Source organism: Diadema antillarum, unplaced genomic scaffold, assembly GCF_040938485.1.
Source record: "Diadema antillarum isolate AM-2024a unplaced genomic scaffold, OU_Dant_1.0 seq00000217_RagTag, whole genome shotgun sequence".
Taxonomy (NCBI): Eukaryota; Metazoa; Echinodermata; class Echinoidea; order Diadematoida; family Diadematidae; genus Diadema; species Diadema antillarum.
In genome coordinates this window covers 2743735-2758656 of record NW_027271272.1, presented here as the reverse complement: position 1 = coordinate 2758656, position 14922 = coordinate 2743735, and the positions used below count along the sequence as shown (strand labels likewise).

The following is a 14922-nucleotide window of genomic DNA, read 5'->3' as shown; positions in this document are numbered from 1 at the left end:
TGAGGGAAATAGTAATATTTTGAAGTGTTGCCCTTAACCTTTGACCCCTGACCTTTGACCCCCATGAACCCTAAATTCTCTAGATAATCACTGCCAGTCAGTACATGTATGTATACTATGTTCCATGAAGATACCTTGAACATTTCCAAGGTTCAGAGAAAAAAGGTGAAGTTTTAATATTTTTACTTGACCTTTTGACCTTTGACCTCATGACCCCAAACTTTCACCAGAGAATCTTAATTGGGTAATACATGTATACAATAAGTTTCAAGAAAATATCTTCAGGCATTGCATAGATATGGTGGAAATAGTAAAATTGTATGTATTTGACCTTGACCTTTTGACCTTTGACCTTGAGCATGTGCACCCAAAAGTTGATAGGCACAACTTCACCCCCTAATACACATACATGCCAAGTTTCATTAAGATACCTCAAAAGGTTTTGATAGTTACCCTGTCCACAAAATTCATTACGGACGGACGGACGGACGGACGGACGGACAGACGGAAGGACAGATGGAAGGATGGATGGAAGGACGGACGGAAGGACAGACGGACGGACGGAAGGACGGACGGATGGACAACCCAAAAACATAATGCCTCCAGCACCACTTCGTGGCGGAGGCATAAAAAATACATATACCTTCGGTCTACTGATATTACACATATCTAATACAGTTGAACCTCTCATATCCGGACAAGTCGGGACCGGGGCTCATCCGGATAAGGGATTTGGCCGGATACGGGAGACTCGGTGCTTTATACATGTACATATACATACACATGTACTGATGTAGCCCATTGTAGTACCACATGTAGTAATGTGTATACTGCAACCTTTTCATTGTTACATTTGGGGATGTTTGGGGATGCTCAAATGTCTGAAGGTAAGCAATTTGGAAGGAAATTTGATGTAATGTATGTTAATCATGTTGGAAGTGATGTGTTTGTGTAGGAGTTCTCAAGGAGTTGGGAATCCCCCTTTCCTCCCGTAATTATTTAAAAAAATAAATAAATCACGGCGAGATTGCGTCCGTATAATAGAGAGATCCGGATAAAGGGAGGCCGGATAATAGAGGTTCAACTGTATATCCAACACAATATATCCATGCCCGAATGGCCACTCATAACAAGTTTTCTACAAACTATGTGAAATACACTGTATCACACACAAATCATACACACACACACACATCATTCATAATTGAATCACCAGAGAAATAAACATTTATCAAGCAGAGTAATTACAGTTATGTGCGGAAATAAAGGTATATGTGTAAATGCAATAGTAATGCCCATTAAAAGGCAGAGAAAGGGAAAAAGAAAGTAATTATGTATTTATAAATTGATGGAACAAATCCCAATCAGATGGCTGGTTGAGTGCATACACATGACCAGGAACTTTTGCCCAACACGTAATTTTGATGACAGGTCATTATAAAGTACAGTGCAATGAATTATCACTAGCACTTCGATGTTGTGATTGTAACCAGGCGCGATTTCATTGTTTATCTATTCATATTTACGATGAGGGTAATTTATCAAATGACAAGAACTTGCTTTATCATGTCATAAAGCAAATAATACGCATTATTTTGTTCTGGCAGCATTCGTATATAATGACCCACACTTGGTACCTTCAAAACAGTCCAAAACCCCTCGGTTATCGATCGCCTCGGGCATGTTAGTCTGTTCCAAAGGTACCTTAGATGCTCTTACTGATGTATACTATTTGCGTATACAGTGTAATCTAATAATTGACAAAAAGAGCTCAGAAAAAACCACCAAGTTTAGGGAGATTGTGTTCATTGCTCACGTTCCAGCTAAACTTAATCACACAGATTCTCCTCACTTCAACACAGTTACCCTCACATCCAACATACAAACAAAAGTCACATACACCACAGGAAGCCTGAAACACATGCTCTTTATGTTCGATACGCTTTCACTTCTTTAATTAAGGCAGTTCTTTTTTTTTCTTCCTTTTTTTTGTCACTCTTTTTATTTCTGCACTCTGAATAGATCTGGCAAGCTTATGCCACAGCTCCTTCATTATTTACACTATTTACAAACACACAAACAAACAAACAAACATAAAATACCAAAAAAACAAAAATCATCCCCTATGAGCCGATTGTAAGATTCTCATAGACTTTGGACAAGGGCCATCATGAATGAGTTTCCATTACTTCATAGTATTCTTGCAGGACACGAATGTCTTACAGAAGCAGACTTTTGGTACTTGTTTGTGCATTTGACGGTGGTTAAGAAGAAAAATACAAAAAAAGGAAACTAAAACATAACAAAACACATATGAAGAAATGGATAGGCATTTGTGAATGTGGTAAGCATTTATGACACTACATATAATGGAATATACAATGTATGAAAAGAAATTTTTTTACATTAATTGCATTGTTCAACAACCCTCATGCTGTTGTATATCTGACAAGAATATGTACATGACCATTGTCCATACAACAAGGGGTCATACATGTATTCTTTATTCCGAAAGTTCGTAATTCCAAAACACACAAATTCTGTGCACCTACATGTTCATTGACTTGAAAATGAAACAGAAGAAAGGTACATATCAATGAACCTTAAAATCTATGAACCTTATTTTGTATTCAGATTAATCAATCTTTTGGAACAATGAACCTTTCTTCAATTTTGGATTAACAAAGCTTCAGCATAATAAAACTTTGATCATTTTGGATTAAAAAAATATTAGAATGACGAACCTTATTTCATTTTCGGCATGAAGAACCTTTGGAATGATGAACAATTGGAATGACGAACCTTTGGAACAACACACTGTTACCATACCAAGAATAGCCTCTCCTCAGCTCTGAAAACTGTCCAATAACATGGTTTACATGGTGTGGGACTATTGGTGACGATAACATCAGAAGCACAGCATCCAATCGAACAGCAAAATTACACAACTGAAACCTGAATTTAAGCATAGTACCATTAATTTCCTGCCATACAATGTACCTTACCTAAAGAGGTGAACATGATGATGTAATGACAATCGCAACAATCAAGCTATCACATTTTTCCTTCAGAAATAATACTGCTGCCATAGCAACAGCTTGTCAGACTCTTAAAAAACACATTCTGCACTTGCGTATTGAACTGTCAGTTCATGAGGTATAGATAAAAGTGCTTATTACACTATTATTAGAGCAATTTGCTTCCCATGATTTTTTCAGTTTAAAAAATACCACGGCAACATTTGCTCAAATAAATTTAAAAAAAACTTTGTGTTGCACATCTATACATCGATGCCATCGCAGCTACTGGAAATATTAACCTGTTCCTCCTGCATGGGGTCAGCGAAATCAAATATCTACTCAGCTCAACCTTGATCGCTACAAACATCTTTAAATGAGTTTTACAATAAAATAGGGGTACACTACATTAAAGAAAAGGGAAATAATACTGCAAAACATGCATTCATATAAAAATAAACAGGCATTCATAGATGAAACTCTAATCTTTCTATTAAAGGTGCATGGTCCCGGTGTTTTAGTCAAATGCGTATGCGGGCGCTCGGCGCAAGTTTCCTATAGAGACCTATGCTAACGATTCCTCTTTGGCGCTTACGCTGTGGCCCACTTCCCCGAGTCCGAAGAAGTCCGATTCACTGTAGTCAGAGGTCCGATCACAGTTCGGCTCATGATTCGGCTGAGGGGGATGACAGTTTTAGCAAACTTCTTTTGTGATGTCATAATAACAAGCACATATGCACGCACCCTGGCATTACTACAGAGACAACGAAGGCAACATTACTTAGCAACACCTACGCACTTTACTCTTGATGACAGCTCAACTTCGGTAATTTTCGTATCAATGCTAACGGTGATCGGCAGTATCATCAACAGCGCCCTCTACACTACCAGGACTATGCACCTTTAAAGCCATTTTTCTTTCACAGCATAAAACAAATTAACATAAATTTAGGCCAAGAATGCAGGCACCCCTGTCTACATTTTGGGAACCAGGTATACCAGGTTTCCATATGTGACACTGCACCTCAAAACAAACAAAAAGTCGCCAGACATGAATTTTTAGTTAAGACCATATTCTGAAAGAGCAGACTTTAAGCTTTAAAATGATGTATAACTCAAATCAAATGGACTCTCTTAACCTATCCTAAATATTGGAAAGAAAGCACGAACTCAGGAAAAGTGTGAACTGAGAAAAAGAGGCTCTAAAGTACAGTGTCTATTCAAGCGCTTAATCTTTACCAAACCCTGCTGGCTGTGCGATGAATGGGACAAAAAACAGGAAGTAAACCACCAGAGTAACAACAATGAAGGGATTATTAAATTAACTGAAATTAAGCATGCCTCATTAACACATTCTGTCCATAATCAATGCCAACTTTCAAAGCAGTAGCACTATTCTTTCAAAAGTTATTAGAGTTGAAAGTGAAGAGTGTGGACAAGGTTTTTCAGAAATGAAAAAGGGATTCTAAAGACACACCTAATTACACTATTCTGCCAAAAATGTTCGAGATAAACTGCTAAAAAACCCATTTTCCCGCCCGTTTTATGATACCAAATTTTAGCTTAATGTAAAAGAAGACCCGCTCTTTCAGAAAATATGAAAAAGTCAAAATCGGCTAGGTTGACCCATTTCACTTATTTTCAGTCCTCACGCAAAATCGGTGTGTGCGACTTTATGTTCGTTTTGAGGTGCACGGTCACATATACCAGTTGACACCATGGGAGGTACTGGCATGTACATCATGATGCAAACTACTGTATGAGCTGACATTTTCACAGTGTCATGAATTTTGCGAATCACATACTGAACGCAGAGCACACTGCATTTTTATGTAGGCCTACAAGGACGTCACCAAGTACAAAATATTGGTATCTGGCAGTAGTGCGTGTATTGCTGCTTGTAACTAATCTTCATTAATATCATGAAAAGTGAAGTAACTATTACTAAACCAGGGTTCCCAGCATTTCAAGAAAACAAAATTCCCTAATTTTTCCCTGATTTTTCTCTGATGAAGTACCAAATTTCCATGATAACTATTTCAACTCATTTCCAGTTTCACATCAAATATTCATCCAGTTTCATCCAATGGATGTTGTTTTGATATGCAACAAAATATAACAGTCTTACTGACTACTTTCTGTTTTTGGGCCAATCAAATTCCCCTCACTTTTCCCTGATTTGAGGCATTTTTATCCAATTCCCTGACTATTCCCTGATCGAGAAAAGCAAAATAATTTTCCCTGATTTCCCTGATTTCCCTGATGGGCTGGGAACCCTGTTAAAACCCTTGGAACTGGAAAATTCACAACAAGCATAAATGTACGTCAGGAAGAAATTTGTGAAAAACATCTGTGCGTTAAAAAATATCAGCTCCTAGAGTATGTGGCCACTGCTCCTATTGCACAGCCTTCTGGGTACGACCCTCTTAGGCTGTTAATGTAAGAGGATTCTACCAGACATTACCTTCTCTGTGTTTCCCACCAATTTCAATTTCCTACCAGCACAACAGTTACATCAAATTTGCATCTTTAAAAGGATTCTACCAGATTTTATCTTCTCTATTCTCCCCACCAACTTCGATTTCCTACCAGCACAACTGTTACATCAAAATTTACATCTGGTTCATGCTTTGAAAACTATACAATACAAAAAGAAATATTATACATTCAGATGATTACCCTGTTTCAAGAAAAAAACAAAACAAAACAAAAGAAAGTACACACAGAGTGTCAAGCAAAACAAGTGCAATATAAACTAGGGTATGTGCATTCTCAATAGTACACCAAATGTTCAGTGTTTGGAAAGTCCTGTCACATAACTCTGAACAGAAAATTATGAGAGAATAAAAATCAAGTCGAGTACAAGAGTCAAGCATAAGAGTATATACGAAGGAAAATTTGTCCAAAATATATTTCAAATTCATTGAATGCAGAAGAATTTACAGAACACACCAGGGGAGTCTGAGGAAGGTGAGACTATCCACTTTGATAAAATTTATGAATTTGTGACATCACCACTGGGTATAAAGGAGGCAATTACTATAATATGTGATGTCATGATTATACAAAGATATAATGACAATTTAAAGACAATTCCATAAAAACTAAATCTTTATAAAAAGTACACACTCCCTCTACATGTCACTGACATGTAATTGTTAAGTGTAATATTATTCCACCTGTCTTCAGGAGTCAAATCAACTGCTCTATAATCATTTCAGAAAATTCAGAATGCATCTAATTATTTCCTTGTAACCAAATCACATTATCACCAGACATTCTGACCTGCAGTTCGGCTGGAAGTTTACATATTCTTTTTTTTTTAATTTTAAGTTAAGTAATCTTTGGCCTTATGAATTATTAGAATAAAAGATCGTCTATTTATCTCTAGCTTTCCTACTAACTACTCTATACCACCACTGAACATTCCTAGCTAAAGATGTGCAGGGAAGGTATACATGTAGTTCCTTTTCTCCATTTACTCAAATCTAGTGACCTTTGACCTTTGGGGTTTTATGTAATCTCAATTCACTCTAAATAACCACATCTAATTTAGTTAACTTGTACTCAGCACCAAAAAACTCCACAATAAGAGGTTTCCTCTATTATTAAAATAATGATATGGGGGGGGGGGAGGGAAATTGATGGACAGATTGATGGACAGGTGGAAGGGCAGATGAAAGAACAGATGAAAGGATAAATGGAAGGATAGATAGAAGGACAGACAGGCAGGACCCCCTGGGGGCATGCAGATAGAGGCTTATAAAGGCGAATCCCTAGTCGAGCTCCCTGTCAAGATTGTCCGGGCTCTCGGCGATTTCCATGATGGCGTGCAGGGCATCGACAAACTTCCAGACATCGCGGAAGCCGCAGTACAAGGGCGCGGGTGCAATCCGGATGACGTTTGGCTTCCTTTCATCGCACTGTAGGGATTGAAAGATAAAGATGCACAGGGTTAGCCCATCGAGTTCTGGAGTAACTCAGCTGCAGAAATGATAATCTTTTTTACGTCAAATTGGCAACGCTGAATTACATGGCATATCCATTTTTAACCCTAACTAGGCGGGGGGGGGGGGGGGGGGGGGGGGGGGGGCCTCCGAGGCCCCCCCTCGACGTTCTGCGCGATGTATCGCAATCGCAAAAAGCTATCGCCGCGACGTTTCATAACTTTTTTCTCTCGAGTCTCCCGCATCTTTTGACACCAAATTTGCGACGCCCGGGCACGCGGTTCCGAACTTACGCATAAATATGTACATGCATGTCAGACCCAAAATTGCTCAAAAACGTTAATTCGGGTACAATGTCAATGCAAACTGTGCTTACTGCCAAATTTCATAAAAGCATGATTATTTTGGTGTTTTATTGATTAAAATCAATGAATAACATATTTTCTTGTTCGGAGCGATGTCACGGACAAATTTCATCGAAAAAACAAAGAAATACATAAGAAATTCAAAAAAACAATAAAATACTTAAGAATTTTTTCTGATATCACAATTTTTTTTATTACATTTGCTAAGGACACTAAAAAGAATACTTACACAAAAAATGTGCCTGTTTTGAGCTTTATTTTGTGATTTATATCAAATAGTCTGATTTTATGCATCATCATGCATAAATTAGCATAATTTAGCATAAATGATGATTTTTTGAAAAATTAACTTCATGGTATATTAGATTACATCATAGGCAATGTGTGTGCCAATTTTCGTCGCGATCGCGCGGTCAACGGCCGAGATCTGGAGGGGGGGCCTCGGAGGCCCCCCCCCCCCCCCCCGGCTCTATCAACTACCTAAATAGCCCGGCCTAGTTAGGGTTAACAGAAGCTATGACAGAACTGACTGAATTCATTAAATCTACACAAAGTAAGGAAAAAGGAGCATTACAAAACCAAGCCAAAATGAGACAAACATACTAACTTCTAAATAATCTTCGGAAATGTGTTGCTAATTCAAGGATCACTTATGAATTCAACAATTTTATAGAGGATTTTGATAATGCTGCCGCACCCAAAAACAACCTCACACAACAACCAATGCGCATACCATTAAACTATGTCACATGTTGGACATTTTATGACCCAGTTGACGTCGTTTTAATGCAAAAGTATATTTTTGCAGAGACAAACACATCACTCGATGTCATGGGGATGATTTTACCTTGTCATGTGACTGTCCTCTAACCAATCAAACTGTGAGCCGAGAGACTTGGTGTTGTGAGATTTGATGTAGACTATCTATTGTCTTCTTTGTACACTAGTATTGAGTAAACATCAACCCACATGTTTCTTTTTTCAAATCTCATTAACTTTTAGAGGGCACAACAGGAATGAAGAGGGTTTGCAAGCCCTCCCCTACTGTTCTCTTTTAAAGGTCCTGTTCACCTTTGGGAGCAGTAATTAAAAAAAATTTCAAGATATCACATTTGATGAATGTGTGTAGGTCTGTTGTATCACACAACATCCTACCATATAAAATTTTTGCAATAAAACCTAAAACATAAGGAGATATCAGTATTTTTCTCATTAAACCGTTAACTGTAGACGGTTTAGTCTGGAAACATTTTAATTACGACTATTGTTCACATTTTGTGTATTTAAAAATACTTAACATTGATTATAAAGATTCAAATTTTTACAGTGGTTGTTTCTATCCTTTACTCAACATTTTAGAACTATTTCAAAGCACTAATGTTGGATTTTTGTTTCATCTGCAAATGGTAAATTATGACTTTAAGGGTCTTCATTTGCCAAACAATAATCCTCCACAAGGACTACATACACATGGTGTTACCGCAAAACCTCTCTTCCTCATTGTACATCACCATGCAAACTTTCAAAGAACACGTAACAGTATACTAGTAGTAGTACATAATGACAAAATGTGTTGATTGCAGAGCATACAAAAATCAGTTGCATGTCATGAGCACGACACCCAAGATAAGAGTAAAACAGCCTGCGAGTCACACAGCCCACAAGTCATAAAGCCCACAAGCTGGACACTAAGTGAACTAGGCCCGTGAGCTTGATGTCAACTAAGATAGCCTCACAGGACATACAGTCCATGAGTTACACACTAGGCAAATAAGGCCCACAAGTTACACACTAGGCAAATAAGGCCCATGAGCTCAACACTAGGCAAATAAGGCCCACGAGCTCAACACTAGGCAAATATGGCCCATGAGCTCAACACTAGGCAAATAAGGCCCACGAGCTCAACACTAGGCAAATAAGGCCCACGAGCTCAACACTAGGCAAATAAGGCCCACGAGCTCAACACTAGGCAAATAAGGCCCACGAGCTCAACACTAGGCAAATAAGGCCCACGAGCTCAACACTAGGCAAATAAGGCCCACGAGCTCAACACTAGGCAAATAAGGCCCACGAGCTCAACACTAGGCAAATAAGGCCCACGAGCTCAACACTAGGCAAATAAGGCCCACGAGCTCAACACTAGGCAAATAAGGCCCACGAGCTCAACACTAGGCAAATAAGGCCCACGAGCTTGACACTAGGCAAATAAGACCCACGAGCTTGACACTACACAAACAAAGACAACATGCTTGACATTATATCATGGGGCTTAAAGGGGAAGGCTAGTAACTGATCAGTGGGAATCAGTGGAAATGCTGGGAGATGATTGTTCCAATCCTTATGGGATTCATTCAAGAGTTCATTGTATATCTATTGTTGTGTGAAAATGATTTGCTTCAGAATGGTCTCATATTCAAGTAATGTGCAGTTTAATGCTTCAGGTTAGCGTCCCTGGTCAGTGACGGAGCATTAATCTGCTCATTACTTGAATATGAGACCGTTCTGAAGCAAATCATTTTCACACAACAATAGATATACAATGAACTCTTGAATGAATCCCATAAGGATTGGAACAATCATCTCCCAGCATTTCCACTGATTCCCACTGATCAGTTACTAGCCTTCCCCTTTAAAGTATGTAGTGTCAAGCTGATGGATCTTTTTGACAAGTGTCAAGCTCAAGGGCCTAATTTGCCTAGTGTTGAGCTTATGGGCCTTATCTGCCTCGTGCCTAGCTTGTGAGCCTGTTTTACTTATTGTCTGGCTCTTGGGCCTGTGTCAGTTGGATATAGGCTGTATGACTCATGGGTGCATGACTCATGGACCTTTTTTTCTTCAATGTTAAAGGACAAGTTCACCTTCATAGACATGTGGGTTGAGTGAATGCAGCAATATTAGTGGAACACATCAGTGAGAGTTTGAGGAAAATCGGACAATCCGTTCAAAAGTTATGAATTTTTGAAGTTTCTGCTCAGTCACGGTTGGATGCGAAGACTACTATGGCTTGTGATGTCATATGAGTACAAGTACATAAAGAAAGTATAAAGAAAATTCAAGATATTCTCACTTTTCTCAAATAATAAAAAAACACTCAACTTCTCTCTTTCAGAAGTCAGGGGAAATAATATTACCCCTAACATAAGTCAGTAACATGTCGAAGAAATGTGCACTTTATTCAAAAAGTCAAGTTTTGTGAAATTCTCTTTTTTATTTTCCTTATATTGTTGTACGCAAGTGACATCATACACTGTAGTAGTCTTCTCCTCCAGCAGTGATTGCACAGATACTTTAAAAATTCATAACTTTTGAACGGATTGTCGGATTTCCCCCCAACTTTCACTGATGTGTTCTACTAATATGTGACCCGCTACAACAAAAAGGTCCTAAAGTCGCGCACGGTCGAAGCTGTGAAAATCGAGTTTGAAGTCAGAGCATCATAATTGGTCAAAACTTACGATTTTCTGATTTTGACATATTATTGGAGTCCGACATGTCTTCTATCATCTGTCGAAATTTTGAAGCAAAATGATGAAAGGAAAGACCAAAAATTAGCGTTTTTCTGGGCCATGTTTTTTGGCGTTTCAATGAAGCAGAAACTGGATCGAAAATTTGGATTGAGCGCCACAGATAGGCTCCGCCCCTAACAACGACCGGAGTGATCTCATTGGTCAGTTTGCTGCTTGCCGCTAACCAAAGCGTGAAGCTCGCACACTGCCAAGTCGACTGGAACGTGCGGGCGGGGTGCGCTATGCCCAGCCGCTTCTCCTGGCATCCTGGTCACTGATTGGTCGGTGAGGAGACCACCGACGCTGTGCTTGAATGATCATTTCGGGGGTTGCTAGGGTTTACCTTCTATTGTCCGTAGGTGAAAATTGACTTGTGTGTCCCTTGATCGCGATTGTGTCGCAAGGAAAACTTTCAGGGCGCTTTTTTCGAAACAGTGATTTCCCAGTTGTCTCGACATGCTCTCTTTTAAACATCGATATCTCCGCAGCCGATTATTTTCATAACATGAGTTATATATCAATTTAAAGCAGAAAGATTAGGGAATTTTGTCGTGCAATTTTCAAATAAGCGACCTCGCCCGACTTTAGGATCTTTTTGTTGTAGCGGGTCACATATTGTTGCCTTCACTCAATCCACATGTATATGAAGGTGAACTTGTCCTTTTAGCTCGTGGGCCATATGACTCATGGGTGTATAACTCATGGACCTCTGGCCCCCTGAAATCAGTCAGAGCAGCGCTTACCACTATGCCACGTTTCATCATCTCTTCGTGGATCTTTCCAATGGATATGGAAAAGTACAGGGAGAGCTGGGCCCCTCTTTCTTCCGGGTCCCGCGGCGTCAGGATGGTGATGAACTCTTTGGACTTCCGCTCGGGACTGGTCCTCCCAAAGTGCACGTCCAGCAGGTGTTCCAGGTAGGCCGTCAGGAGGCGGGACTTGGTCCGCAGCTCCCACATGCTGGTCTTGTTAAACACCTGTGCGTGGGGGTGGGGAGGGGAAAGAGGAGGAAGAGGAGAAAGGGAGGAGAAGGATGAGGATAACGAGGAAGATGATGAGGTGGAGGAGGAGGAGGAGGACAAGAAGGAGGAGGGGGAGGAGGAGGAGGAGGGGGAGGGGAGGAGGAGAAGAAGGAGGAGGAGGAGGAGGAAGAGGAGGAGGAGAAGGAGGAGAAGGAGGAGGAAGATGATGAAGCGGAGGAAGAGGAGGGGGAGGAGGAAGAGGAGGAGGAGGGGTAAGATGATGCTAGAGGTATCAGACTTGGTCCAGGGACACTTTAACAAGCAAAGCAGTCTTTCTTCAACCAATGGCTAGCCACTGAATTGACCTTATAAAGCAATTCAATCTACATGAGGGCTACAGAGCTCAATCTTCATAATGCATTATGAGTGACTGTAGTTAGTCGGTATGCACTTTGTAGTTTACTATAGCAGATCTTTTTTCTATTTTGCTTCATATCCACAGGTGGTCAGATGTAGACTATGGGAGGAGAGACGCAGCAGCGACCATCAGCATGACAAGCTACCTCTCCCTATCCCTAAGCAGCAGCTACCCCAAGGGCACAAGAATGATTGGAAGACATGGAGATCTCTCAACCGACTCCACACAGAGATGGGTCGATGTAAAGTCAGCATGAAACTGGTGACAACATAAATTGTGACTGTGGCACACCTCAAACCATGCCACACCTTCTCCAGTGCCCTAGCCTTGAGGAACAGTGTGGCCAAAACGACCTGATGGCTGCAAATGAAAAGGCTCTGCGATGTGCCTGGCCAAATATCTAATGACTATGTAGATGCTCGATATGACGAAAAAGAAGATATTCATAACATTTTCTTTGGGGGTGGGGGGTGGGGGCAGAGGTAACTTAAACATGAGGTTGAGTTCCTCTTTGAATCAACATTGACACAACTAACCTAAATGATCAAATTATTTTAGTCGAACACACACTAGATATGCACTCGGACAGCGAAAACCTCCGCGAAGTAGCTCATTTTCAAGCATCTGTACACATATAATGCTAAAAATGGTCTTATTTCCCAAAGAATCCTTCACAGTGCCTCTCCCTTTAGGTTCCTGCTGAGCTTTGTAAATGCGCTCAGACCACCTATGTGAACCTCCACAGATTGAATTCCCTTGTTTGTTAGCCCTTATTGCCAATGACAAAGAATCCTTCAAAAATTCCAAAAAGATTTTTTTTTTAAATTTTTGATCCAGACAGTGACCCAGATCACAACCAAAATTTAATCATCTGTTCCTTGTATCATCATCAACTTTGCCTGTAAGTCTCATTTAAATCTGTTTACAACTTTTTGAGTTATTTTGCAAACGGAAAGACAAACAAACACACAAACGCACAAACAAACACACAAAGAAACAGACAAACACACAAAGAAACACCTGCAAAAATGTAACCCCTTTGGCAGAAGTAATTAGTTGGATTCATGTGGGAGATAATTCTATACTATGTCCGGAAACAGAAGTTTACTTATCTAATCTTAGGGTCAAAATGTCTTCACCTCATAACAATGTGGGCTGTGGGCTGTGGGGGGTGGGGGAGGGATTAGAGGCATAACTTACATCAAGGCTTGCTCGGAGTGGACAGGCGGCAAATATCGACGGGTTGCTGATGCGGAATCCAGATATTCCTGGGCTCAGTTCAAGCTCTACATATCAATCAAACAAGAAAATGAAAAGTAATACTTTAAAGAGGGACAGTAAGAATACTATGACATGAAGGCAGCTGTAAAATGTGGCAACATCCAACACACATCAAGGAGAACATTGTAAGAGCTCCATGTGCCACTGACAAAATATTCTACATGACATAATACTTTTTAGTTTCATCAACACATCTACAAAAAGTATACTGTAAAACATGATATTTTCGCGGCGTGAAATTTTCTCAAATGGGAGCCAACTGCCTTATTCGCAGCATGAAATTTTTGCGAGTCGCCTCTCACATTCAATGCACATAGTGTAGACAGGATCTTTAGCGTGCATTTTAATTTCACGAAACTCGGCTGTCTCGAAATTCGCTAAATTAAAATGCACGCGAACATTCCTCGTTTTACAGTATATAGATGTCTAAATAAGAAATTGTGTCACATACTAAGCAAGATTTAAATGGTGATGCACTGCTGCAATTTAGTCACAGAAGACTGCAATAACTGGAGGTGGAGATGTTTGCAAAATTGATATTTTCAATGACGGTGGGGAGGGGGAGGGAGGATTTAAAACACCAAGGAATAGGACAAACAGTGCATAGCATTTAAACTTTTTGGCATATATGGTAATTGTGGAAACCTTGCAATGGGATCTGTCTTAGCAAACTGAAACTGACATATACAATTTTGCCAATGAAAATATTGGTACACATATTCTTATTCCTTGCACTAGTTTGAAAAAGAGCGTAATCTGTGACGCTTTCCACACTACAAAATTTCCCACTGGCACAGTACAGCGCAAGGCCACAAACACTGATTTTGCATCCGCTTAAGCCAGCTGCCTCGTAAAGCAGAGTACAACATGATGATTTGGATAAAGATAAAAGTATAGGTGATATAGAGAAGCATGGATAGAGATAGCCTATAATCTAGGCGGAGGATGCAGCTGGGGTCTTTGCTGTCATGCTAAACGTCTGACGCAGCGAGACTATGAAGAGCGGATCATATGCGCACAAAGCATCCACCGCCTATATCCACTGGTAGTCGTTTTCTTATCATCCATTTTGAATCTGCGGCAGTTTTTGTATGAAAAACTGCCACCAATTCCAAATCCATAACAAGAAAACAACTACGAAAGCAAGACAAGTGGATATAGGCGGTGGATACTTCCACTGTTCATAGTGTCGCTGTATCAGGCGTACCGCTTAGCAAAGACGACAGTCTCGCCGCATCAGACGTTTAGCGTTACAGCAAAGACAATAGCTGCATCCTCCGCCTATATCATAGGCTAGGGCAGAGATGAATACCCAATGACACTCACTGGGAAAATAAACCAAATAAAAAAAAAAAAACCTGTTGAATTAACAGTCCCTGCTTTCCCACTTGATATAAATACACATTGGAAAACATGCATGAGTCTG

General features: G+C 40.0%; 1 protein-coding gene across 1 annotated transcript in view; it reads right to left on the bottom strand.

The window, feature by feature from the left end:
- Window positions 1–6793: 6793 nt before the first annotated feature.
- LOC139729095 (kynureninase-like) overlaps window positions 6794–14922 on the bottom strand; it is an 80088-nt gene continuing 71959 nt past the window's right edge. The window contains exons 12-14 of the mRNA XM_071640017.1: window positions 13416–13501; window positions 11579–11812; window positions 6794–6940 (exon numbers count right to left, since the gene is read on the bottom strand). Of these exons, the coding sequence (XP_071496118.1) occupies window positions 6794–6940; window positions 11579–11812; window positions 13416–13501 (467 nt within the window). The remainder of the gene's footprint in view (window positions 6941–11578; window positions 11813–13415; window positions 13502–14922) is intronic.